The 26690-nt window shown below is 46.8% G+C and overlaps 1 protein-coding gene across 5 annotated transcripts in view; it reads left to right on the top strand.

The window, feature by feature from the left end:
• SORCS3 (sortilin related VPS10 domain containing receptor 3) overlaps positions 1–26690 on the top strand; it is a 692468-nt gene that overhangs the window by 101819 nt on the left and 563959 nt on the right. The window contains exon 1 of one of the 5 annotated variants that reach the window (XM_045803061.2): positions 19644–20948. The exons of the other annotated variants lie outside the window; for them this stretch is intronic. Coding sequence (XP_045659017.1) covers positions 20313–20948 — 636 coding nt within the window. The 5' untranslated portion in view covers positions 19644–20312. Of the gene's footprint in view, positions 1–19643; positions 20949–26690 lie in introns of those variants that run through there. 5 annotated transcript variants of the gene reach the window in all.

Below are 26690 nucleotides of genomic sequence, written 5' to 3'. Positions count from 1 at the left end.
GGACTAAAGAAAGGATATATCACTCAGAAGGAGAACTGGTCTATATTGAAGCTGGAAAAAAGAAAAACAGAAGGACCAATGGTGTCAGTGTCCATCCAAGGGCATTTGAAGGAGATGGTGTCTTGGCCTAAAGTCTGGGCTGTTGATTCCTGCAGCTGGTGGGTTCTTTCCAGGGAGATAACACCATGTATCCCCTAGACCTGATCCTGTAGGATCATTTGAGTTGGACAACAAATTTCCCTTATTCTCACTTTATGCTCGCCAGACAATCTGATTATTTAGCTTCCAAAGTAAATGTCTTACATGAAAGAAATAGTCTAGCCTGAGGGCAGAGCATTTAACCCCCTTGCAGTTCTGTTATGGTAGTAAATTGGCATTCTGGGCTGTACATCAGTCCCTTGTGACCTTGGTTAGTGACAGTCCATCCCTGAGATGGTGATTCACTCTCTCTGGAATAAAACAAAATCACATTTCAGAACCTGCAAGGCTGTGGATGATATCCTAGTGCTGTAGTGAAGGACAATGTCAATACCTAACATTTACGAGGCACCATTTCAGTTATCTGTTGCTGTGTAACAAATAACCACTTAGTGGCTTAAATAAAAAACAATCATTTCGATCCCCCCGCCCCCACTATTTCTGTGGATCAGGAATTTGGGAAGATTTAGCTGAGCAGTTCTGGCTCGGGTTGTGGTCAATGGCTACAGCAGCTGGGGGTCGACTGGCATCTCTCTGTCTTCATGTAGACTCAGGACTTCCCTGTTTGTTCTCTCCATGTGAGCTGTTTGGAGCTTCCTCACAATACGGCATCCTCAAGGCTCCAAGAGCAAGATTCTCCGTGAACCAGGTGGAAGTGCTATCAATTTCTCTGATCTTGCCTCAGAAATCACGTCAGTTCCACTTATCTGCTGTTTGTCACAGGAGAGTTACAGGCCCAGTTTCAGAGTGAAGGGAACTAAAATCCCCCTTGGGAAGTTCAGTTGGGAAAGTCTAGATGGGAAAATGGCATGGTTTTAAAGAGCATGTGGAATGGGAGGTAATATTGTGCTCTCCTTTGGAAAAGGAAAGGTTTCCTTTGATGCAAGGATTTACTATATTCAATTGCTTTGCTAAATCAATCTCTCTCTCTCTCTCTCTCTCTCTCTCACACACACACCCATTATACCCACCCCTCATTTATTCCTCACAACAAATCCACGAGATAATTCTTATCATTCCCCATTTTTACACAGGTTAAGTACTTGTCCAGGGCCCTGTAGTTGGTCAGTCATAGGGCTGGGCGTTGAAACCAGTGTGCGTTCTTAAACAGTATGCTCCACCACCTCCTGGTGAGCCAAGGTAAATGGCACCTGAGGAAGTTCCTTGCAGTCTGTCGGCCAGCCTTCCTAGTGACTCCCACCTGACTGTGCGCGCTAAGTGTGGTGGGAGGATATTTCAAGGTGTTGAGCAGAATGCCCTCCTCCTTAAACCACCACACTCCTTTACTTGTGCCTGTTCCTCACCACCTCTGGTCCAAATAACTACATACAAGTCCCCCCTTCATGGAACCAGGCCACATTATTAAGTTTCTGAGTTTTTGTTGATGGAATAAAAATGTCCCAGTACTACTGACAATGTTGGTGCTCTGCGCAGGTCCCCCCATTAGTGTTCCTGAGCTTCTAACAGTCAGCACCTGTGACTTCTTTTCAGAGGCCTGCCCTTGGCCACCGGGAGCTTCCTCTGCCCAACCATATGAGGAAAGAGAAGAGAACTTATGTTCCCCCAAGTTGGTCCTTGGCCAGTGCCTAAAGTATTGGGATCGTGAGGGCCAAACCGTCTGTTCCTTGGTTGGGACAAACCTGAGGGGTAACTCACGCTCCAGAGCACCCCGAGGGGTCAGGGTGAAGGTGTCCTCCATGGGACTTCCATGAAATTGCACCCTTGGCTTCTTCCCCCTTTTCTCTTGTTTTCCCCACTTCCCTGGAAACGCCACCTTTGAAAAACACGCCGTCTGCTTCTGGGGAACCTGGCACCTCAAATGGGAAAGGAGAAGGGGAAGGAGCTAGAGGAACTCCTTCAGGACAAGCCCGGTCCTTTGCCAGATCAGAGAGTTACAGGGAAGTTAGGCCAGCCTGGCCTGTCTCTTGTCCTTCAGAGTAGACCCCCGCTCCCCCTTAGCCAAATGACAGAAGCTGTGCAGTCTGACAGCCACAAGCATAATGCTCTGGACCAGGACGCCCCCTCCCCCACCTTCTAACCTGCCTTCTTATGCCCCTTTCAATGGGACAAGCCTCCTAGAATGAAGTTTAAAGGGGTGGTGGTCGCTTAAGGAAGGCCCCCCCCCTTTCCATTATATCTGACCAGGGTGATGCTGGATGGAAGTGACGTGCCACTGAGCTGGGGGGGGTTGGAACCCACATGGAACTAGGAGTTAGACTTCTTGAACCTAGCTCAGCCCCCAGGTAGCTCTGTGATCTGTTTTTTCATGTGCAGTGTAGTTTCTGAGATCCCTCCAGCTCTAAATGTCTGTGCTTTCAAATGACATGTTTGGTGCCTCCTGAGAGCTTATGATCTTGTTAGGGAAACACGACACAATTAGAGGACTGTATATGACAGACTATAGTACAAAGCTGAAATCAGTCCAATTAAGAGGAAAAAGGAATGGTGCAGAAAACAAGTAAGGGCTGATTAGGATGAGTGGATCTCTGTGGGACAGTCTTCAGCAAAGGATTCAAGGAAGAATTTGAGAGGGGCCTTGGAAGTTGACTATTGCTTGGATGAAGGAAGGGAAAAGCCACCCTAGTCTTATTACCTGTGTGCACAATGAGGGAGAGGCAAGGGAATGGAATCCTGGTTATCATTTAATTGCTGTTCCAGCTCTAAGTGAATAGAACACACACACAGCTCCAGTTATAATATGCTAGTTATTTACAGGGCTGTATTTCTATTCTCCCTGGCTTAACACACATCACTGGAAATCTGACATTCAGAATTGGCTTTTCCAACCCCCTAAATTTTAATTAAAGTAATTATGTTACTAACAGAAGCTGTAATTTATCTTCTCCCTGTGTTTACAAAGAGGAAAAAAAGGCAACTTTGGCCAAGCACATTTTCCCTGCATCCTATTGCTGGTTTGGTGGTGGGGAAGGGAGGATGTCTTTGTTTTGGGGGGGTCCAGAGACCATATCGCTCACTGGTCTCTTCTCTCTGAGACGCAGAGGGCCCTGTTACAGCTGTCTGGAATGACTGGGCTGGTAGTCTCAAAGTGGGCTGCGCTGTGTCATTCAGAAGCAGCATCTGAGCTAACGGGCAAGTCCATGTTCTAGCAAAGTCCTTTTGGCACCAGGCACGCTGTGTGTGTGCATGTGCATTTCTGGCATCGGTGGGAATAAGGAACTCAGTGATTTAGATGAGAACTTTCCATGCAATTAACTTTTTGCATCTTAAAGCAGGTGCTGAAGGGAACCATTGGGCCAGTCTGCTTTGTAAATACCCATCCCCAGATGCAGGGCAATTCAATGGAAATAATTATACTGGGTCAATTAAGCAGAACTCAGACCTCCTCCTGTTAGTCTGTCTGAATTTTTTTATTTCCATGAGTCAGGTTTGCTCAGGATTTAAAAGCCTTTACCTCTGGGAGAGGGAGCCTCTAGGGAAACATCACTGATTTGTGCGGTGGTGGTTGCTGGAGAAGGTGGCTGTGCTTCCCAGGCAAGAGCACTTGGGCTGAGCCTCAGGCAGGGCTGGGCTGGAGTGCTGGCTCCAGCACTTAGCAGCCCTCTAAACTTAGATAAGTTACTTAACTCTCTAAGCCTCAGTTTTCTCATTTTAGTCGTGGGGATGGGAAGACAGCTTCTATCCTCATTCTTTCTTGAGGATGAATTGAGAAAATGCTGGTAAAGCTTTGAAAAAAAGGTCCTGGGATATAATCAATGCTCCATAAGCAGCAGCTATTGTTATTATTGTTCTCAACAGAAAAACTGGGTATTATTATAACTGGGCCACCTATGATGACCCAATGGAAACATTGAGAAAGGCTGACATGTGAAGAGCTAATTATGCTCAACTCCAAACATGCAGAATTTAAGGACACCAATAGGTGAGGTTATGAAATGAAACAATTAGGGGGTGATGTAAGGGCTGGACACAAGAAGGAACACCAGAATTCAATGAATTCTGAAGACCCTTGGCTGCAGAGACGCTCAGTCCATTTGTAGATTACCGATGGCATGCCACAAAGGCTGGGAGGGAGGCTGGGAAACTAAGCATTGGGGACCATTGTCAGGTTGAAAATGAATCAGAAATGAAATGACATCACCTCTAAAACGATAAGGGAAATCAATAAAAAAATGCACTCTGACAAAAATTTAGTTTTTCACACAATAATAGTATTTATTGAGAACTTACAGTTTGACAGAGGCATTTATGTGGGTTCCTTATTTAATCCTTACCATAACCTATAAGGTTGGTTCTATGATCATCTCAGTTTTACAGACACATAACCCTTCAGAGACGTGCTTACTACAGAAAATGAAAGGTCACTTACTTCTTAAAGAGGTTCCTTTAGAGCCTGCGAGAGTGTAAACCCACTAGAAGCTTATGCGTGGGAGGGGCTCACGTAAACTCTGGAGAATGTGGATTTAGTTGTATTCATACAATCATTAAACAACCATTTATATAGCTTCTACTACAAGGTGCTAGGAACTGAGTTTGGTGTTGAAGATACAATGATGAACAAAAAAGTAGGTGTGATCAGCTTCTGAGAAGATGGAACAGATGTACTTTTCCTCATACCTCCTGCAGCTACGAAGAACAAAACCCCTAAACATTGTATGTGAAACAAACATAAGACCGAATGATGGGAAGAAGATGGCAGATCAGTTAGAGACCTTGGGACCCAAGGAATAACATGTGAATTCTCTGTTTTTGTTTCTGGTTCTTGGTTTCATTCATTCATTCATTCATTCATTCATTCATTCATTCATTCATTCATTTTGCCTCAAGTATTCCAGGCTTGGAGATGAAGAAGCCATCAACTTGGAAATGCCCATGCACACAGATAATACAAATCCCGCTCTCCCTAGCCAAAGGACTAGAAAAGCGGCAGATTGGCAAGACAAAGAACTTTTAGACTATAACAGCTTTACTCCAGCCAAATACCACAGAAGCAACTCTGGCCTCACTTCTACCCATACCTGCAAAGGCTGAATGGGGACCGTAGACTCCTACCTTCTTGCAGATGTAACAAGGTGCTCCAACCCCTGCAGGTGTAGTGTCAGAAAAGGCCATGGAGGAAGCCAAGACTTTCATGTGCTCTAAGTGGTAATGGGGCTCCCCCTTTCCCTGCCCGTGATGTCAGTGGAAGCCACTTCTACCACCACACAGCAGTAATGACGCATCCCTACTGCTCCCTGCTAGAGTGGTATCAGGAGAGGCCTACTGGAGAGTCAGGATTTTTACCTCTGCCCATGGTAATGAAGCCAGCCCCTCCCCCATGCTTTTGTATCAGTGGAGACCACATGGGAAGCAGTAATGAGACAAACTCTAAGCTTTCCAGCTAGAGTGGTATCAGTGAAGGTTTGGGGGGAACAGGAAGCTCCCACCCTTGCCCAGCACCACCCCTCAGGTACCAATGGAGGCCAAGTAGGGAATATGAACTTATACCTCTACCTGGCAGCACCAAGTTACCACCCCCACCTTTTCCCCCACCAGGGCTCTGTCAGAAGACAGCTAAAACAGGTTCAGATGAGATCCAGAGTCCTAAAACATAATACTCCCAATATCCAGGTTTCAGTAAAAAACCACCTGTCATACCAAGAACCAGGAAATTTCATACTGAATATAAAAAGACAATAGATGCCAGCATAGAGATGACAGATAAATTAGAATTATCTGATAAAAATCTTAGAGCAGTTATTGTAAAAATACTTCAACAAGCACTTAAAAACAAGCTGGAAACAAACGGAAATATAGAAAGTTTCAGCAAGGAATTAAAAGATATAAAGAAGAACCGAATGGACATTTTAGAACTGAAAAACATAGTAACTAAAAATAAAAATCTCAAAGGACCAATTCAACAGCAGAATAGAGGGAACAGAAAAAAGTAATTTAACTTGAAGATGGAAAAGTAGAAATCATCCAATCTGAACAACAGAAAATAGACTGAAAAAATAAAAAAGAACAAAGTCTCTGGGGTTTGTGGGACTGTAACAAAGGACCTAACATTCACATCCTGGGACTTAAAGAAGGACAGGAGAAAAAAGATTGGGAAAGAAAAGTGCTAAAAGAGATAATGGCTGAAAACTTCTCAAATTTGTCAAAAGACATGCCTACATATTCAAGAAGCTGAGTGAACCTCAAACAAACAAAACAAAGAAATCCACAGCAAGACACATTACAATCAAACTTCTGAACACTAGACAAAAAGAAGAATCTTGAAAGCAGCAAGAGAGAAGTGACACATTACCTACAGGGGAAGATAATTCACATGACAATGTATTTCTCATCAGAAACCATAGAGGTCAGAAAGAAGTGACACAACATTTTTCAAGTGCTGAAAATAAAGGAATACCAACTCAGAATCCCATAGCCGGTGAAAATATCCTTCAAGAATGAAGGGGAAATGAAGACATTCTCAGGTGAAGAAAAACTAACAGGATTTGTCACCAGCAGACCTACCGTAAATGAATGACTACAGGAAGTATCCTAAAAAAGGAAGAAAGGAAATGATAAAAGAAGGAACTTTGAAACTTCAGGATGGAAGAAAGAATGTGGTAAGCCAAAATATTGGTAAATAAAATAGATTTTCCTTTTCCTTTTGAGTTTTCTAAAAATTTTTTATGGTTGAAGCCAAAATTATAACACTGTCTCATATGGTTCTAAATGTATGTATAGGAAATTTAAGGCAATTATAAATAAAAATTATAAAGAAAAATAAGGTATTTATACTTCACTCAAACTGGTAAAAGGAAAAACCGACAGGCTATGATAAATTGTGTATGTTTAATGCAATACCTAGAGTGAGCACTAAAAATTTGTACAGAGATATATTCAAAAATGTTATGGATGAAATAAAATAAGACTGGAATTTAAACGATGTTCAAGTAACTGACAGGAAGGCAGGAAAAACCAAACAGATAAATTAAAAACAGAGAAAACAAACAGAAAACAAAAAATAAAATGGCAGAGTTAAGCACTAATGTATCACTAATCACATTAACTGTAAATGGTCTAAATATACAAAATAGAAGACAGATAAGCAGAGTGAATTAACAAACATGACCCACATATATGCTATCTACAAGAAGTGTACTTCAAATATAACTATGAAAGCATGGAAAAGATATATCAGGAAGACATTAATTAAAAGAAAGCAGGACTAGCTATATTAATGACAGATAAAGTAGACTTCAGGACAAAAAAATTACCAGAGACAGAGACATTCTATAAGGACAAAAGGGTCAGTCTAACAAGAAGATAGAGCAATCTTAAATGTGTAAGTATCAAACGATAAAGCTGCAAAATGTGTGGAGCACAAACTGACAGAACTCAAGGGAGAAGAAATAGACTAATGCACAATTACAGTTAGAGAATTCAACACCTTTTCAATTGTCCAATTGATAAAGCTAGATAGAAAATCAGCAAGGACATAGAAAAACTCAACAACGCTGTCAACCAGCATGATCTAGTCCATATTTATAAAGCACTCCACAGTAGAATATACTTTGTTTTCAAGTACGTACAGAACATAACTAAGATAGAGCATATCCTGGGCTATAAAACAAACCTCAGTATTTTCATATTTTAATAAAATTATTTACTATTTTAATATTCAAAAATTGAAATAATGTAGAAGGTGTCTTCCTACCACAATGGAATCACAATGGAAATCAATAATCGAAAGATAGGAGGAAAATCTCCATAAAACATGAAAATAAAAGAATATACTCCTACATAATCCAGGGATCAAAGAAGTCTCAAGAGAAATGAAAAAAAATGAACTTAACGAAAATAAAAACAACATATCAAGCTTTGTGGGATACAGGTAAAGTAATGCTGAGAGGGCCATTTGTAGCGCTAAGTGCATATATTGGAGAAGTAGAAAAGCCTCAAGTCAATAATTTGACCTCCCATTGCAAGAACCTTGGAGAAGATAAAGTAAAAAGAAAGAAGTTAGTAGTCAGGAGTGGCGGATATCACTACTTATTCTGCAGACATCAAAGGATAATAAAAGAATACTACTAATAATTCTAGACACACAAATTTGTCAACTCAAACAAAACAGAGCAAGTTTTTGAGAAACACCAACTACCACAACTTATTCAGTATGAAATAGATCGTTTGAATAGCTCTGTAACTATTGAGGAAATTGAATTCATAATTTTAAAAACTCCCCCGAATAAATTTCCAAGCCCAGATGATTTTACTGGAGAATTCTATCAAGCTTAAAGAAGAATTAAAAGCAATTCTACATACTGTCTTCCAAATAATAGAAGAGGAGGGAACACTTCCTAATTCATTTTATGAAGTTAATATTATCCTGATACCAAAACCAGATAGATAATACAAAAAAGCACCACAGTCCAACATCATTCATAATTATAGACACAAAATTCTGTAACAAAATATGAGCAAATAAAATCCAGCAACATATAAAATAAATTTTATACCATGGCCAAGTGGGGTTTATTGCAGGGATGCAAGATTGGTTTAATGTAAGAACATCAATCCATATTAATAGGCTAAAGAAGAAAAATTAACTGATCATATCAATTGATGCAGAAAAAGCATTTGAAATTTAATACCTATTTATGATAAAAACAATAATAGGAATGAGGGAAACTTTCTGGTTAAAGAGTACTATAAAAAACAAATAGGGAACATTGTACTTAATGGTGAAATACTGAATGCTCTTTCCCCAAGGATGGACAGTCTTATTGTTTTTCTTCAACATAGTTGAATTCAACTGGAAGTTCCAGCTAGTGCAGTAAGGCAAGAAAAACAAACAAAAGGCATGTGGACTGAAAAGGAAGAAATAAAACTGTCTCTGTTTGCATATGACATAATTGTTTACATAGAAAATGCCAAGAAATTTACAAAAATAATCCTAGAATAAGTGAGTTCACAGAATACAAGATAAACATACAAACATCAATTGTATTTCTATGTGCCAGTAATTAATTCATAATACCAAAATTTTAAATATAATACTATTTATAATCACTTAAAAAATGCAATGTGGGAATCTAACAAAGCATGTATGGGAATTATGTGCTAAAAACTATAAAATACTGATAAAAGAAATCAAAGAAGGTATAAATAATCAAAGAGACATACTGTGTTCATGGATTGGAAGACTCAATATTGTAAAAAAGTTAGTTCTCCCCAAATTAATGTGTGGGTTAATATAATTTCTATCAAAATCCTAGGGAGATTTTTTTTTTTTTAAGAGAGAGAGAGTGGGGGTGGGGGCAGAGGGAGAGGGAGAGAGAGAATCTTAAGCAGGCTTCATGTTCAGCATGAATTTCAATCTGTGGCTCCATCACGTGACCCTGAGATCATGACCTGAGCCGAAATCAAGAGTTGGACGCTTAACTGAGCCGCCAAGGCAGCCCCCCAGCAAGATTTTTTAAACATAGATAAGATTTTTCTAAAATTTATACCAAAAGACTAAAGCTTTTTATCAAAAGTATTAAAATAGCTAAAACAATTTTGAAAAAAGGAATAAAGTAGAAGAAATCAATCAACCTGATTTCAAGACTTAATATATAGCAGAAATAATGAAGTCGGTATGGTACTGGCACATTTGATGGATCAATGGAACAGAACAGAGACCTCAGACACAGACCAATAATATGCCCAACTTATTTTTGATGAAGGTACAGAAGCAATTCATTGGAGGAAAGTTAGCTTTTCAACAAATGGTGCTGGAGCAACTGGACATCTATAACCATAAAGGTGAACCTCAACTTGTTTCATACTTTATACAAAAATGAAATCAAAATGGATCATCAGCTAAAATGTAAAATGTAAACCATAAAACTTATAGAAAAAACCATAGGAAGAAATCTTCAAGACCCAGGGCTAGGCAAAAAGTGTTACTGACACCAAAAACATGATTCATAAAACAATTGATAAACTGGACTTCATCACAATTTAAAAATTCTGCTCTGTGAAAGATCCTGTTAAGAGGATTAAAAGACATACTATAGACCGAGAGAAAATATTTTTTTTTTTTTTTAAAGATTTTATTTATTTATTTGACAGAGATACAGACAGCCAGCGAGAGAGGGAACACAAGCAGGGGGAGTGGAAGAGGAAGAAGCAGGCTCCCAGCGGAGGAGCCCGATGTGGGACTCGATCCCAGAACGCCGGGATCACGCCCTGAGCCGAAGGCAGACGCTTAACCGCCGTGCCACCCAGGCGCCCCGAGAGAAAATATTTTTAAACCACATGTTTAACAAGCACCAGTATCTAGAATATGAAAAGAACACTCAAAACTCAACAGAAAAACAAATCAACCCAAGTAGAAAATGAGTCTAAGACATGAAAAGATAGTTTACCTATGTGGACGTATGGTTGGCAAATAGTACATAAAAAGATGTTCAGTTTCTGGGCATTCATACTCCTCATCTTGGGGACCTGGGCTGTGGGGTTTTGTGTACTATCCAACAGAAAGGGTTGACAATGCTGCTAGGATGAAGCTAGTGAGATTTTTGATGAAATTGAGTCACAGAACTGTAACCGTTGAATTAAAGAGTGGAACTCAGATCCATGCTGTAATCAGGTGTAGACGTCAGCATGAGCACGCATCTCAAAGCTGTGAAAGTGACCTTGAAGAACAGAGAACCGGGACAACTGGAAACAGAGTATTCGAAGAAGTAACATTCAATATTTTATTCTGCCAGACAGCTTACCTCTGGATGCACTACTCGTGGATATTGAACCGAAGGTGAATTCTAAGAAAAGGGAAGCTGTTGCAGGAAGAGGCCGAGGCCGAGGAAGAAGAGCACGTCCTAGGCGATCATGTCTCTCAAGATTACTTTTTCAGAGTGATATGTACTTTTTGTACAGGTTTGGTTTGTGCCAGTTTTTAATAAACAAAAATGTAGGAAAAAATAGAAAAAGATGTTCCACACCCTTCACCTTAGGGAAGTGCGAATTAAAGCCACAACGAGATTTTATTATGTATCAACCAGATCGACTGAAATAAAAAGTAGTGATAACACTAAATGCTGGAGGGGATTCAGAGAAACTGGATCACTCACACATTGCTGGCAGGAATGTGAAACAGTACAGCCACTCCGGAAGACAGTGTAGCAGTTTGTTAAAACACTAAATACATGCCTACCATGGAACCAAGCAATGGTGCTCCTAGGCATTTATCCCAGAAAGATGAAGCCTTATATTCACAGAAAAACCTGGATGTGAATGTTTGTGACAGTTTGATTCATTATAGTCCCAAAATGGAAACAACTCACATGTCCTTCAATGGATTAAACGAACTTTGATACCTCCATTCTATGGAATATTATGCAACAATAAGAAAGAATAATTACTGATACAAGTAACAACCTGGATAAATCTCCAGAGAAGCAGGCTGAGTGAGAAAAGCCAATCCCAAAAGGTTATATGCTATATGATTCCAGGGAGAACATTCTTGAAATGACAGTTACAGTGCTGGAGAACAGATTAGTGGTTGCTAGGGTTTAAGGGGAGGTTGGAGACAGAGCGAAAGTGGGTGTGGCTATAATATAGCAACATGAGGATCCTTGAGTGATGGACTTGTCCTGTAGCTTGGCTGTTTTCAGAGTCAAGATACTGTTGATATTGTAATTTTGTAAGATGTTACCATTGGGGGGAACTGGGTAAAGGGTACATGGAATGTCTTTGTGTTATTTCTTATAACTGCATGTGAATCTACAATTACTTCAAAATTAAAAGTTTAATTAAAAAATAGGTATGACCCCTTTGCTGATGGGGTTTATAGTACTCTGGAAGAGAGAGTCATTAATTAAATCTCTATGTAAATACATAACAATTCAACTGTAATAATGCTTTAAAAAAGAGGTGTCTAGTCCCAGGAGAACATGTGATAGGTAGGATGGGTGACCACATAATTTAGTACTCAAACTGGGACACTTTTGGGAGTGAAAGGAGGTGCTATTATTAATGAGGCTGGGAAAGTAAGCCTACGTTGGGGCTCATAGTCACCCTAATAATAGGTGGGGGGGGGGCTGAGGTCAGGGAAGGCTCCCTGAGGGAGGTGAAACTAGACCTACGATCTGAAGGAAGATTGAGAGTGAATTAGGCAGGTGGGGAGGAGAAAGGCAACACAGGCAAAGACCCCACAGCAGGAGAGCCTGCACCTGTGGGAGCAGGGGCACCCAGGGTGCTCCCAGGAGTACTGGCAAATAATCCCTGCCGGGTTTTCGGCAGGAGAGGCCTCATCTGGACTCTGGTTCTTGTGACCTGAGCAGCACCCCCCATTCCTTCTGCCTTTCTGATGCTGAACTTGGGTGTAAACCACGTTTGTTTTCAGGCTATATTTAGTTCCCTGCTTTGCTCTCTGCTGCGCTTGAACAATTTTCCAAGAACTGCCAGCTCTCTTAGGTCCCCTGTGATGCTCCTGATTCTGAGTGTGGATGGGTGAAAAGAGTCATGGCCCAAGCTCAGGGGTGGGAGGGCTGCAGGGCATCCATGATACATCATCTCCTTCTCCTTTGACTGCAGCTACATGGCCTCAGGCCGTTCTTGAGGGTGTCCATCCTTTTCCCCAGTGGGTGCTTCTTCTGAGCTTCAGTACGCTCTTTACTTGGCTCTCTTGCTCCTCTGGAAGCTAATCCCTGCCCTCTCTTTCTCTACCCAGGCTCCTCATTCTTGCTTCTCTTGTATCCAAACTTGCACTCAGGAGATACCACCATCCATGGGTTGCTCTCCTACTGCTCAAGCTGCCCCTTCCCAGGCTCATCTGTGTGTCCTCCTGGCTCACCCTCTTACCAACGTCAAGGGTCTCAGTCAGATGCTTTCATTTCCCATGCTGTCTTAAGAGACCTCCTTTTCTCTAGAAATGTAGCATTGCTTTTAGAGTCACTGGGGAGAAAAGTAAAATAAGAACTGTTTCCTCCAACCTTCTTTCTCATTGCACCCACCTCATTGGATTGATGCCCTTCTCTTCTTTTGGAGACATGGGTAGGGGGCAAGGGTTGACAAAGTTGTTGATGACTTTCAGCAGCTTAATGCGTGTGTTCTTCCCTGGAGGTTGTTATGTTTCCATTGTTGACGTTACTTCTTCAGCCTGAACTTGTTACTTGAACACAGGCCTGGAATTCATGGACCACAATTTTCTCTTCCTTACTAGGGGTGTCATTCAAAGATAAGGATGTCACCAACCAAATCATCACCCTCTTCTTAATTGCTAGGCATGTTGCAGGAACCATGTGCCCCATCAGTAACAGCTACCAGCACCAGTTCTCATTGTGTGTCCTTGTGTGGGGACAGCAGAAAGAACCCTGGCTTTAGAGCCAAAGAAACCTGAATATAAATATTGCCTAGGTTATGTTGTATGACCTAGAGCAGGAAGATAATCTAAACCACTGTGTAAGAACTTAGCTCTGACGTCAGACAGATCTGGATTCAAACCCCTAGTTCTGTCACTCACAAGCTGTGCAACCCAATCTCTCTGCATCAAGGTTTCCTCATCTGTTAAATGGGGACAAAGTACTGACCTCCACAGGACCGTTAAGAAGAGTAAGACCATTTATAGCCAAATTTACCTAGCATTTTATCTGTGCCACACTTTGTTCGACTGTGCATTAAATTAATCTTTACTATGACTCTGTACTGTAAGTATTTTCACCATCCCCATATACATATGAGGAATGGAAGCACAGAGATGTTAAGTAATTTGTCCAAGGTCACACAGCTGGAGTTGGGATGCTTGGCATGGGAACACAGGTAATTTAGTTCCACAGTTTGGACTCTTAAAATCAACATTACTACACATCTGGTCTAGAGTTAGTGCTCAGGGTATGTTAACACTCATCATTAACATCAGTGTGATGGCCTTTATCATCACAGCTCCACCTGCATGCATTTCTGTTTCTCAGTCTATGGACTGGACCCAAGGAACACTACTTTGGCAGAATTAAGTAAAGCAATGGCATAGAAGCCACAGAGGGGGACTTAAAGTCTTATTAAATGTCAGTGTTGATGTTGTTCTTTCCTGCTCCTCCCTTCTTTCCTCTTTCTTTTCTGCTTTTCCTAGTCATAAAGTCTTTGGTGCCTTTATGGCCAAGCTTCTTTTTTTGTTTTTTCAATTTTTAATTAAAAAAAAATTTTTTTTTTTTAACAATGGCCAAGCTTCTTAATGTTACTTCCTATACTGGGGCATCTGGGTGGCTCAGTCAGTTAAGTATCTGACTTTGGCTCTGGTCATGATCTCAGGGTCCTGGGATCCAGCCCCTCATCCAGTCCCTTGTGGAGCTTCATGCTCAGTGGGGAGTCTGCTTGTCCCTCTCCCTCTGCCCCTCTCCCCGCTTGTGTGCTCTTTCTCTGTCTTAATAAATAAATAAATAAATAAATAAATAAATAAATAAATAAATAAATAAATAAAATCTTAAAAAAAATGTTACTACCTATACCTATGACCACTGGGCATATGGTCACCTGTGGTAGGGAAGAGCACCAATCAAATCGTAGAGCATTTGCTTCTTTAGAAAGTGCACACGTGCTAAAAAGAACAGATGACTAAAAGCTGCAAGCAGAAGTGTTATTATTTACACTCATCTGTGTCACCTATGTTTGCACATTTATCGCGGGCCAGTGCTGTGCCCGTGACTGGGCAGTTGCGGAGATTATAGTGTGGAGCAAAACGGACACTTCCTGCCTTCATGGACACTCAGTGGTAGGAAGTCCTGATCCCAGTGGTCTTCTGACTGCTTTCATCTGCATTTCAGGGTTTGTTTTATAATCATTTCCCTCTGTAGAAATTCGGAGACTTACAATGTGAACTGCTGTTTTGATGTTAATCAATTAATTAATTTCCTATTTAGTTCCAAAAAGGATGTGAAGTGGCTTATCAACACTGCACAGATATAGTAAGACCGAAGAGTATCAAACAATAAAAGCAAACAGTATTTAGTAAAAGGGGAACAGAGGATAAAGATCTTGTTCTGAAGACAGTTAGAGCAAGTGAACCTGGGACTCAGCTTGACTGTAGAGACAAGAGGAAGACAAAGTGAGAAGACAAAGCCACTTTAAGAAAGTCTTTAGAAAAGGATGTCAGTTTCACAGGAGACATCCACTTTTTCCTGGCTCTAGCTTTTATGAGGAATTTGTCTTTAGATCCTAATATAAGGAGTGCTGAACATGTTATAAAATATGAGAAACAGGCATAATTGGAATGCTTCTCTGTATGTGATGGCCCTGGGTGCTGATGGCAAGATCTATTACAATATTAAAGGTTTTGGAGGGGGGGGGAGAGAGAAAATGAATATGAATGAGAATGTATTTATGATGTCAGGAAGAAGAACAGTTTCCCAAAGTGTTATTTCACTGTGATGGTTAAAAAAAACAAACAATCCTGAAAGAAGTCATATTAGGGTGGCAGTAGTGTAATCTCATGGGTAACTTACAGGATACTGTTTGCTTTCTCCAGTTGTTTGTAACAGGGACAGGAGCCTGGAGGGAAAATGTATTCTCAGTAGGGCCTTCTTTGCTCTCCCCATCGGACCTGGGTGAGAGGGTTAATCCGGCTCCCAACATGCCTTTCCTAGCCGAAGTAGGCATTATACCGGCAAGGGAAATGACAGTCCGTTCTAAGCCTAGCCTCTCTTTTAAATTCCAAATAAATATTGGACGGCTCCCATCTTACAGCAATAAAATTTGGTGATGGTGATGAAAGTGATGGTGGTGACAATAATGGATTCAGTGTCAGGTACCATGGGATAGTGGGGGTGGACTTCACGGAAGAGCTGGCATTTAGAGCAGACCATGACGGAAACTGTGCCAGACGGCAGAGTACAGACTTAAGGAATATGGTAAGAAAGTTCATGGAGGTAAAGCAGTGTGCGGAGCCTTCCTGCCATTCTGAGAAGCTTGGACTTTATGGACAATGGTTGGTCATGAAGAATTTTAAGGAAGGCGATCCATGACATAATCTTCCTAAAGATTTTTTTTTTTTAAAGGCATCTTTGGGGACACCTGGGTAGCTCATTTGGTTAAGTGTCTGCCTTCGGCTCAGGTTATGATCCCAGGGTCCTGGGATCCAGTTCCGCATCAGGCTCCTTGCTTAGTGGGGACCCTGCTTTCCCCTCTGCCTGCTGCTCCCCTGCTTGTGCTTTCTCTCTCTGACAAACAAATAAAATCTTAAAAAAAAAGGCATCTATGGAACTGTGCTGTCTAAAGCAGTAGTCACTAGTCACATGTGGTTATTGAGCTTTTGAAATGTAGCTAGTAGTTGAAATGTTAAGTAAGTATAAAATATACATCGGATTTGGAAGACCTAGTATAAAATACGTAAAAATGCTTCAATAATTTTTATGTTGATTATGAGTTGGAATGAAAATATTTTGGATATATTCAACTCAAGAAAGTATATTATTAAAATTAATTTCATTAATTTTTAATTTTTAATGAAGCTACTAGAAAATTTAAAATTAACTATGTGGCTGACTTGATTCTTTTATTGGACTGTGCTGGTGTGGAGGCTGGCTTGAGGAAAGAAGAACTGAAGACCAGGAGAAGACAGGAAGTCATAGTAAAACCCTAAGACAAGGGGGGATGAGGGTCAGATCTAAGGCAGTGACTCTGGGAATAAACAGGAGACAACAGGTAAAAAGGCTTTTAAAATAGGACTTGGCAATGAGTATTCTGGATATGGGGATTAGAAGGAGGGAGGAGACAAGGTTGCATGTTAAGTGTCTCGTCAGGGTGATGGAGAAGAGGAGGAGGATGGTTTTTAGAACTTGATGCCTATGGGTTTCAGTGTGGACCTGCAGATGTAGGAAGCAGTGGGAAATTCAGATGAAAAGCTCCAGAGAGAGAAGAGAGTAGATTCAGGAGTCAACAGGCAGGAGGTGACAGGTGAAGCACAGAAATGGGTGAGATCTTTGAGCTCACTCAGAGGGAGAGAATGAAGCACAGAGAACTGGGGTCATGCTGGAGGTTAGGGCTCGGAATGTAAGACTTGGCCGGAGAAGGGGGGTTGGCTGAGCTTGACGGGGGCTGGTCAGGGAGGACCTAAGAAATCCTGGTACCACATAGACCAAAGGAGATCTTTCCAGATTACAAAAGCAAGAAGTGGAGGCTGTTGGCCACGCTGTCTCAAGGAAGCCACCAGGTGGTGTTTGTTGGGAGTAAGGCTTTGATGAGTCACCTGAAGGCAAATGTTAGCTTGCCAAATGTCCAGCAGGGAGTGGTAGGTGAGGAAGGGGAGACTACTGGTGGAGGAGAGAACTCTTTGAAGAGGTTTGCACACTAGCAAAGGCTGGTGGGGACTGGGAGCCTGCGGAGGGAGAGGCAGCACAGGGCTGAGGACAAGAATTGTTAGGCAAAGGGTGAAGGAGGGAGAACGTGAAGGTAAGAGGGGCGATAATCGATAGAGCAAGGCTAAGAGGATGACTTGGAGGCAGATGTGTGAGAATAGGACATTTGTTATTCTTTCATCCATTTTTTCCAAATAAATAATAGCCACATCTCCAAAAGCCCACCTGGAGGATCCGACCTTTCCGCAGGCTCGGTCTAGGTCCAGGTTAGGTCCAGGTCAGATGGGAGAGGGAGCAGGGTGTTGCCAGCATTACTCTTGCAGACAACTGTTCCCCATGGGATTGGACAGCACACCTTCGCTGTGGGCCTGCGGCTTGGGAGGCGTCCCGCTCCCGGGCTCTGTGAATGTCCGCTCCGGAAGGCCTGCCTGAAAGCCCAGACCACTTCTACTCTGACACCTAGCACCTCTGCCCAGAGCCCACGCAGAAGAGAGGCCTCGCGTCGCTCCCAAATCCCGAGCTCGAGCTCGGGCTGTAGCTCCCGGCCTTCCCCGGCAGGGGCGCTGGGAACCCGCGGATGACCGGCTCTCGTCCAGCGCCCGATCCCGCGCCCACCTCAGCCTACGGTGCCGCAACTTTTCTTGGGGCGTTCCGCCGCCCGCGGTCCTTGGAAAGCTCGACTCCAAGATCCGCCTCACTCTGGGCTGGCTCCGGCTGGGCTCTCTGGCGCAGCCTCCTCGGTTCCCAATTTCCGAGTTCAGCACCGGCTGGAAAAACATGTTCGCCAGGGTGGGGGCTCCCGGGACCCGCTGGTTGCCGCCCTCCGTGGCCGGCGCCGAGTCCCAGGCCTCCTCGGCCTCCTCCATCCCTCCTGGCCCTCCCCTGGCGCTCTTTCGCCTCTTGTTTTCTCTGGCCTTCCCCCTTCGCACCATTATCTCGCCTTTCCTCCTCCACCTCATTTCTCCTCTCTTCTCCCTTTCCCCTTTCTCTCTTCCCCTCCGTTCCCCTCTCTTACCTTCGCCCCGCCTTTCTCCTCTCCCTTCTCCCCCAGTTTCCCTCCCTCTGGCTATGCTTTAACCATCACCCACAAAGGAACTCTTCCGCTAAGAGGAGGGGAAGGGCCTTCAGGCCGTCACGCTCTCCAAGCCCCCTCTCTCCATCCTACTTCTTTCTTAACAACCCCTCCTCCAGCTCCGCGCATCTCGCCTTTCCGGCCACTAGATATCACGGAGCTTCTCGGAGGCGGCGGGCGGCACTACGTGCCGGGGCCTCTAAACCACATCTCCTCCTCGTCCTCGAGTTTAGCTTCCCTCTCTCCGAAGTCTCTTTTCCTACAGGGCTCCAAGGGTCCTAGCCCAGATTGCATCCCACGCGCCCAGGCTGCGCTCTGCAGCGGGGTACGGGGGGCCTGATAAACCCTCGCTGCTCCGCGCCGGGGGCCCTCTCATTGGCAGTCGACGCTTTGAAGGAACAACTGAGCCCGCTCAGAAACGTATCTGGAAGAGTGAGGGCGCGACCTCAATCCCAGGCTAGAAGACAGGGGCTGGACTCCGCTCCCCCCCCCATCACTGTCTTCCTAAGCCCTGAACAGGGGTCCCAGGAAGGAGAGCGGTGGATCGGGGGAGAGCCGGCAAACCCCTGACCCTGCCGCCGGCGCCTCCCTTTTCTCTTCCCTCGCCCTCCAGGGCGTTTAAGGAATAACCAGGTTCCATCCGCGGGCGATGGGGGAGCATGTGTGAACGGGGCGCCAGGAGGAGGGGGCTATCCAGGGCGGCCTGCCTTGCTCTCAATATTGCCTGAGGACTCGCAGGCTCAGGAAATGCAAACACAGCCCGTGCGTGATCCGAGCGCGCCCACGGCCCGAGCGGACCCCTCCCCGCCCCACACCCCATGGCTCACACTAGCACGCACACATACGCGTGCAAACGCGCACGCACGGAGCCGCGCGCCCCGCACACCGAACCAGCCCCGGGCTCCACCAGGTGCCCCCAGCCCGCGGCGCCCGCCCACCCGCCAGCCCCTGGCGCACCTCTCACTTCACCCTCTCCCGCCTGCGCGCACGCACGCGCACGCACGCAGTCCCCGTGCGGGGGCGCAGGCCTTGAGGGGCGGGGGGCGGTGGGAGGGGCGGGCCCTGGAGCCGCGAGCGGAGTCCCGGGTCCATCCCGCGCTCTGCTTCCGCGCGCTGCCTCCTCACGCGAAGGCTCTGGTCTTCCCTTCGGCTTCCGAACCCGAACAGTTGGCGCTGAAAACACTTTACTCCTCCTCCTCCTCCTCCTCCCTCGAGACCCCCCTACCTTCCCCGCGCGCCATCTCCCGTTCCCCACAACAGGCCCGAAGAGTAACCCCCCAAACGCAGCCAGAAGCGGCTCTCAACTCTTCGGCGGGAGCAGGTTGGAGGCTGGATTTCGGAGAGACTCCGGATTGGGGTCCGTCGCTAGCCCCTCCTCCTGGATCCGGCTTGATTTTCATGTTTTAAAAGAGGATTTTCTCATTACCTTTGAACACTCCTTTTAACAAAATTTCTGGAGGAGCTCGGTGAGGAAGATTTGGGGGGGATCTTATTTTAAGGGGGAAAAAGCACCGAGGGGCATTTATTAATTTTTCTTGGGTTTTGGAATCACCCTTTGGACGAGAGAGCGAGAGATCGAGAGCGAGGAGGGAAGAGTGGAGAGGACCCGCGAGGCGCGCCAGCCCGAGCCGCCTCCTTCCCGGCCGCCCCCTCCCCACTCCCCCCGACACACACTCGCTCGCTGGCTCGCCGGCGCGCGCACACCCCCCGCGCCGGACCCGCACCTCGGCGGGCGCCACACTCTCGGCAGCCCGAGCCGCGGCAGCCGCAGCGGGATGGAGGCAGCGCGCACCGAGCGCCCCGCAGGCTGGCCCGGGGCGCCTCTCGCCCGGACTGGGCTCCTGCTCCTGTCGACGTGGGTTCTGGCCGGCGCCGAGATCACTTGGGGCGCGACGGGCGGTCCTGGGCGCCCTGCGGCCCCGGCTTCGCGGCCGCCGGCGCTGCTTCCTCTCTTTCCGCGGGCAGTGGTAAGCCAGTGGCCGGAGCAGCTGGCGGCGGCGCGGAGAGGCGCCGCACTGGGGCGCCGGCCCGGACCAGAGCCGCTGCCCCAGCCAGGAGGCGGCAGCGGCAGCGGCAGCGTTGGAAAGAAGCAGGGAGAAGCCGGGGGACCGTCGCCGGAAGGCGCGCGGTGGGAACAAGGCACCCCGGCTCAGGGCAAGCCTGGCGGCGCGAGGAGGAGTCGCCGGGCGCAGCCCCCTAGTGCCCTGGAACGCGGGGACGCCCGGGCCACTGCCTTGGCCGATGGTTCCAAAGGAAGCCGCCCTCTGGCCAAGGGTCTTCGGGAGGAGAAGGCGCCGCGGGCCGGGGGAGCGGCGGCCGAAGAGCTCCGGCTGCCTAGCACCTCGTTCGCGCTGACCGGGGACTCAGCCCACAATCAAGCCATGGTGCACTGGTCGGGACACAACAGCAGCGTGAGTACCCGCCCGGCGGCGAATCTGTCTCCTGACAGCGGGGCAGAATGGTGGGCGGGAACGGAGGACAGATAGTTGCTCGAGGGTCGAGGCAGAGGCTGGGGCGCCCTGACTTGTAGAGAGAACAGGTTTATCCGGCTTCCCCCACGCCCCCAACAGGTTAGCGGAGTTTGTTGTAAGATGGTGTGTGCGTTTGTTTGCTGGAGACCCTCGGTTTGGGGCTGCCGGGAAGGGAGGGGGGAAGAAGTGTCTTAAAGACGAACAGGGAAGGGATCTGCGGTCCCTTTCCCTGGTACTCGGCTTGGAGAGTCCGTTTTCCCGTCGGGCGCTTGAATTCGTGGGTGAGGACGCGGCCTGAATTGGCGAACTGACGGATTCCTGCGACTGCCGAGCCTCCCCCTTGCTCCCCTCCAATCACGCGAAAGGGAACCCGGGAGCTGGAGGCCACTCGGACTCCCAGACTCCTGCCGGCCTTAGGGTCGCTGCTCTTTGCTCCAGGCGCACTTTCTCCCAGCCCCGGCGGGAGGTTGCGCCTTGTCCGCCCGAGCCCCGGCCTTCAGGTCACAATGAGCACCCCTTCAAAACCCAGGCAGCTGCCTGGAAAGCTATAGGAGAGGCAGTTAAAAAAAAAAAGTTTAAAGCGTGAAGTGAAATTCAGCACCCATTTCGCACCCCTCACCGTTACGCACGCACAAGCACACCTAAGTCTCTGAGCAAAAAAACTCTCCTCGCCGGCTGCGTCCCGCATCACAAAGGGTTCCCAGAGTGGAGTTGGGTCCCTGTGCTTTCTGCGTACCTTTCCACCCTCTTTCTCTCCGCGGCCAGGTTCCCCTGAGAGCAGCTACCGACAGGTGGCGCCCTTGAGTCCACTCCAGCGGCCGCGGCGCTGGTGGCCCGGCGTCGGGCTCGGAGCACAGGCGGCCCGGGCAGCTACCGCAGCCGGCAGAGCGTCCTCGCAGAGGCTCCCCCACCCCGCCGCCTGCCGGGACCCAGCGCCTTGTGGCCACGCCAAGAAACGCCTGGGAACGCGATCTCCGGCGGAGGTGGGGGGGGGCCTCCCGCGATCTACCCCACTCCCCTCCCGTCCGCGGCCCCCCACTTTCAGCCAGTCTTGCAAAAATCCTTTCCGCTTCGCTGGCTCTCCGGATCAAATCAGAACCCGGCGCTGGGCAGAGTCGGGAGGATGATGGATGTCTGTACAGGCAGCTTTGGGGAAGTCATTTGATCGGAAAGCACCGCCCCTCCCCTTTGTGTTTCTCTTTATGACTGGCATTAAAGATTTCCCTCGAAAATTCTGGCCTTTTTTAAAAGGGGCTCGGGGGTGTCTCAGAGGCGAGGAGTGAATAACAGGAAAGCCAGGAGTCCGCAGAGTGTAGCACATGGGAGCTGCCGAGTACAGATTTCGTGTTTTTTAATGATACACAGCACAGAGCGGGCAGCCCAGCCCGGGTACAGATGCTGGGCTGGAAGGATTTGTGCGGTCTGGCTCCGCAGCGGCGCGGTGGCTGGCTTCATCTGGCTCCAGTGAAGACTCCATCGCTTCGGAGTGCCCAACTCTGGGCATGGGGGTGTGGGTATGGTGTGCCTTGGCGGGGATGGGCGATTGAAGACTTTCAAGTCCCCAGAGGAAAGAGGGAGAGAGGGAGAGGTAATTCTCTGACAGCAGGGGGTGTGAATCAACTTCGTTTTAGTTTGATAATGAGGAAGTGTGTGTGTGTGTGTGTGTGTGTGTGTGTGTGTGTGGTTTTGTTCACATTCATACTGGGTGAGGAGGATGAAGAGGATGTGTGGAAGTGAATGTATCCCTAGGAGGAGGAGGTGCTGTCCTCACATATCTATGACTTTATTACTGTCACATTTGGACAATATAAATTCACTCTGACTAAAGAGTTTCCTTATGTCTGTGCTTTTATTTTAAGGATCATTTTTTGTGTGTTGACTTATCGATGGGACTTTAGAGAGGATGCTTTTTGCAAACAGTAACATGTGCATGGCCTTCTCTGCCCAGGTTCAATGCAGATGTGCAGCAGAGGAAGTGAGGGGGCAAGTCTAGTCCCAGGCCCCCTGGGGAAATGGTTTGTATTTGAAAGAGAGGCAGAAGTGCCTGGGGAGTGGACCAGTTGGCCTTGGAGCCCTTAGTGACAGCAGTGAGATTTGGGCAATCCAGGAACAGCCCTCGGGATGCTTCTTGGTTGTGTTCTTGGCCAGTCTTAACTGTGGCAACTCACGTGGGTGCAGGGACCCTCTCCTGTTGTCCTGTCCTTTCTTTCTGGTGGAAAAGAACTGCCTCTTGAGCACCTGGGCTGGATCTGCCTCTTCTGACCACACTGTGCAGGCAGTATCAGCTGGAAAGTCTTCATTGGGTATCAGATCTGTGCAGCTCTGAGGGAAGAGGGGGAAACATGTTCACGTGGCCCTATCTTTGAGAGACTTTAAGGAAACACCCCTATGAGAGGAACGGGGAAACCAGTGTCTGCAACATGACTAGGTTGGTTTTGTTCCCCATCCCCCTTCCCTGAAGACAGCAAAAGAAGATGCTGTAAATAAAAGCCAGGGTGAAGAGTGATGGGGATGATGAACTTTCTGGAAGCTTCCGTCATCATTGGTTTCAAAGTGGGGGGAGATGTTCTAGCATCAGGCTCTTTTGGCATGAAAAGAGAGTTCCATCTTCTCTTCTGACTTCCAAAGTACTAAACACATCCTTTTCTGGGAAGGCCACTAGTTTAATTTTGATCACATTGGGGTTTCCTGGCCTCCTTCCAGGTGCCGTTGGTGGACCTCATTATTTGACGTGAATTCCCTTTGGAAGGGAGGGTTTTCAGTCAGCCCATATAACTGAAATGAAAGTCCACTCCGACAATTTGCAGTCAGGCACTCAGAGCTGGACATGCTCGGCTCCATTTGTCCAACTGTGCCCCGGGGGCATCAGAGGGAAATTCTTGTGCAAGGCTGGGGTCATGGATTCACTTTGGTTCAAAGACTGTGGTCAGATAGCTTGGGGGGGAAAGGAGAAAGTGCCCGGAAGGCTTAAACCGGAAGCTGTCAAGAAAGGACTGGAGACTGGGTCCCTCTCTGACTGCTAGTTACTACGCTGCCAGGTGTTCTGGGGGAGAGGTGCGTGCACTTGGGCTCAGAGCCTTTACTCCTCTACTCAGGAGGGGCATTTGCCACCCTTTCTCTCTGGCAGTCTCCAGCTGGGCACCTGGTGATTAATGGGCAAGAGAGTGTTTCACAAACACCCCAAGGGAGCTCCATCCCCAGCGCTTGCAGGGAAACAGAAAAACACATCATTCTGCCCTTCTCCTTCAAATAAAGGAAGATGCCTTCTGCTTGCTCAGTGAATTGGCAAAGCAAATGGTTCTGGAGACGGGAAAGTTGTAAAAGTGATGGTCCTCTTCTCCATGCCCCCTCCTCCTTGGAGTAACCCTGGCTGGGGATCCCCCTTCCTGGTGCTGAGTTGAGAATGCTGCATTCTCCCTTGGATGACCCCCATCCCTTTCCAGCAGCTCACTGGCAGGGGAGAGCGATTTGCAGGCTGCTACCCCTGCAGTGTGTGTCTGGTTGGAGTGACTTGCCAGATAGTTTTCAATTAATGTGCCCAACAATGCACCTTGGTGAAGAGAAGCAGGGAATGCTGATAATTCCGGGTCCCCTCCAGATCACCCTTCCCTAGCACGCGAGGACACGCAGATGCTCCCAGGCGGGATTTCATACCTTTAACTAATTCAGCTGGACCGTGTTCTAAAATATTTACTCCTAATGTGCAAAATAGTGACAGCTTTGATCAGATTAATTGTATTTCACTCACTGGAGCAGCTAATTGTGGCTCTCAAACAGATTTTTCAAATAGCTTTTGGCTGGATTGTCTCGCCTTCATCCTCCCTGCTCACAATCCTCGTGTCACAATATCTTAATGCATTTTGCCTTCTCAGAGGCTTAATAAAGAAGCCTGCCACCGAAACTGTTCTTCAGGGGTTTGCCAAAAAGAATCTGTTTTTAATTAATATTACAAGGGGAGCCTCTCCTTTGAGATGGAGCTGGGAAATGCAGTGGGACAGAACGGGCACTAATTGCTCCTGGTCACTGTCGGCCTGGGGTTGGGGGTGGAGTGGGGAGAGGAGGGGGCTGGACACGAGGCTATTTGTCTCTATTTGTCTGCTCTGCGTTTCTTCTGATGGCTGGGTTATAGGGTGTGATTTGCTTCTCAGATCCTGCAGTGATTTCCAAGGTGAGCAGAATTTGCAAACTCCTTAATTGGGAGGCCTGATTTAATGATTGCAGAAATGCAGTGGTTGGAACTTGCTTCGTAGTTGGCAAAGAAGGAGTGCTGGGAAGTGGCTTCCCCAGTTGTGTTGGATTTAAGGAAAGGGGGGATTGTGGCTCCAGAGGCAAGAAGGCTCAGGGGGCGCAAGGGAGAACTGCTTTTTCATTGGGCTGTGGAAATCGTGTTATTGGCACTGGGGAATTTTGGAACTGGATGATAGGCGAGACCTGAATCATCTGGGAAGGAGCAGAGAGGTGTGACAAAGCCAGACCAGCTGAGATAGGAAGATGTGCCAGGGGTTTCTCCAAGGGTAGGTACACCTGAGGCCTGGTGGCTTGACTCACCTGTTGATTTCCTGCTTTCTTTGGCCTCTTGGCGGGCTTGAGATACTTCCCTTACAGAGGGAAAATGTCAAAGGATGATTTTTCAGCAAGTTTGGGAGAAAAGGGGTCTTATGGAGTTGGAGGTGGAAAATAGGGGCTTTGAGCATCAGCCAGCCACCCTCGGTGGGCGGAACCAGCATGGGGGGAGGGGATGGCTGGAGGCTGGCTAGCCATGCTCACCCCCTGGTGTGGGGAGTGATGGAGAGAAGGGTCTGCATGGTGCTCTGGTTTCACTGGCAGTGAGTGAAGATGAGAGAGCTCTAGCTCATATGCAGGGAGGGACTCAGCCATGTTCCACGAAGTGCGTGAAGAGTGACAGCCTCAAGTCTTCTTGAGAAGAAGCTATGAAGGAATTAGAAGTCCTTGTCCCTTGGAATGCCAGTGATTTCTTTCTTGGGTTCTTCATCGTTTGACAGTTACTATGACCAGGCATGGTTCAGCAAGGTATCTACCTTCTGGCTCGAGTGCCTTCACCTTCTTGGATTCAAATCCAAAGTCCTTTAGCCTGGCGTTCAGGGCCCTTCACTGCATATGTCCTGGGTCTACTTCTCTACCTGTCTGTTTGACTCTTCCCTGATGGGTTCCTTCCCTCTAACCAAGGGAGCTGCTTCATTGTCCCAAGCCCCATTGCTTCTGAGCCTTTGCACCTGAGGTCTTCTCCACTTAGATTACCCTTCTTCCTTCATTGAGACGCACCTGTTCTTCACAGCTCTGCTCAAGATTCAAATGCAGTGTCTCTCTAGAACTTTCCTTAAGCGCATTTGTTTCTCTTTTTCCTGATTGTAGAATTTAAAGACTGCATCACACATGTGATCATGATTTAGTTCAGTATATGTTCATTTTAACTTTGTATTATTTCATAAGTGTTTTCAAGGGGAAGCATGAGGGGCGATGGATGAAATACTTACGACCTCCCCCACCCCACAGTGTGAGGTTTGGTCTTCTCCTTGTGGCATGTGGCACAGAGCTTGTCCCATGGCTCAGTACATACTCACTGACCTGACCTCGGGGAGCTGGGCAGTGCCTTAGCTGCGTGGGGAGGACAGCCTAACACTGGCTCTTAATAGCTTTGAGTTTATATAGCTGGTTGATTAC

The sequence above is a fragment of the Ursus americanus genome, chromosome 6 (genome assembly GCF_024610735.1).
Source record: "Ursus americanus isolate L20-20 chromosome 6, mUrsAme1.1.p, whole genome shotgun sequence".
In the NCBI taxonomy this organism is placed as follows: Eukaryota; Metazoa; Chordata; class Mammalia; order Carnivora; family Ursidae; genus Ursus; species Ursus americanus.
The sequence above is the reverse complement of the archived record's forward strand: the minus strand, read 5'-3'. Positions and strand labels throughout refer to the sequence as shown.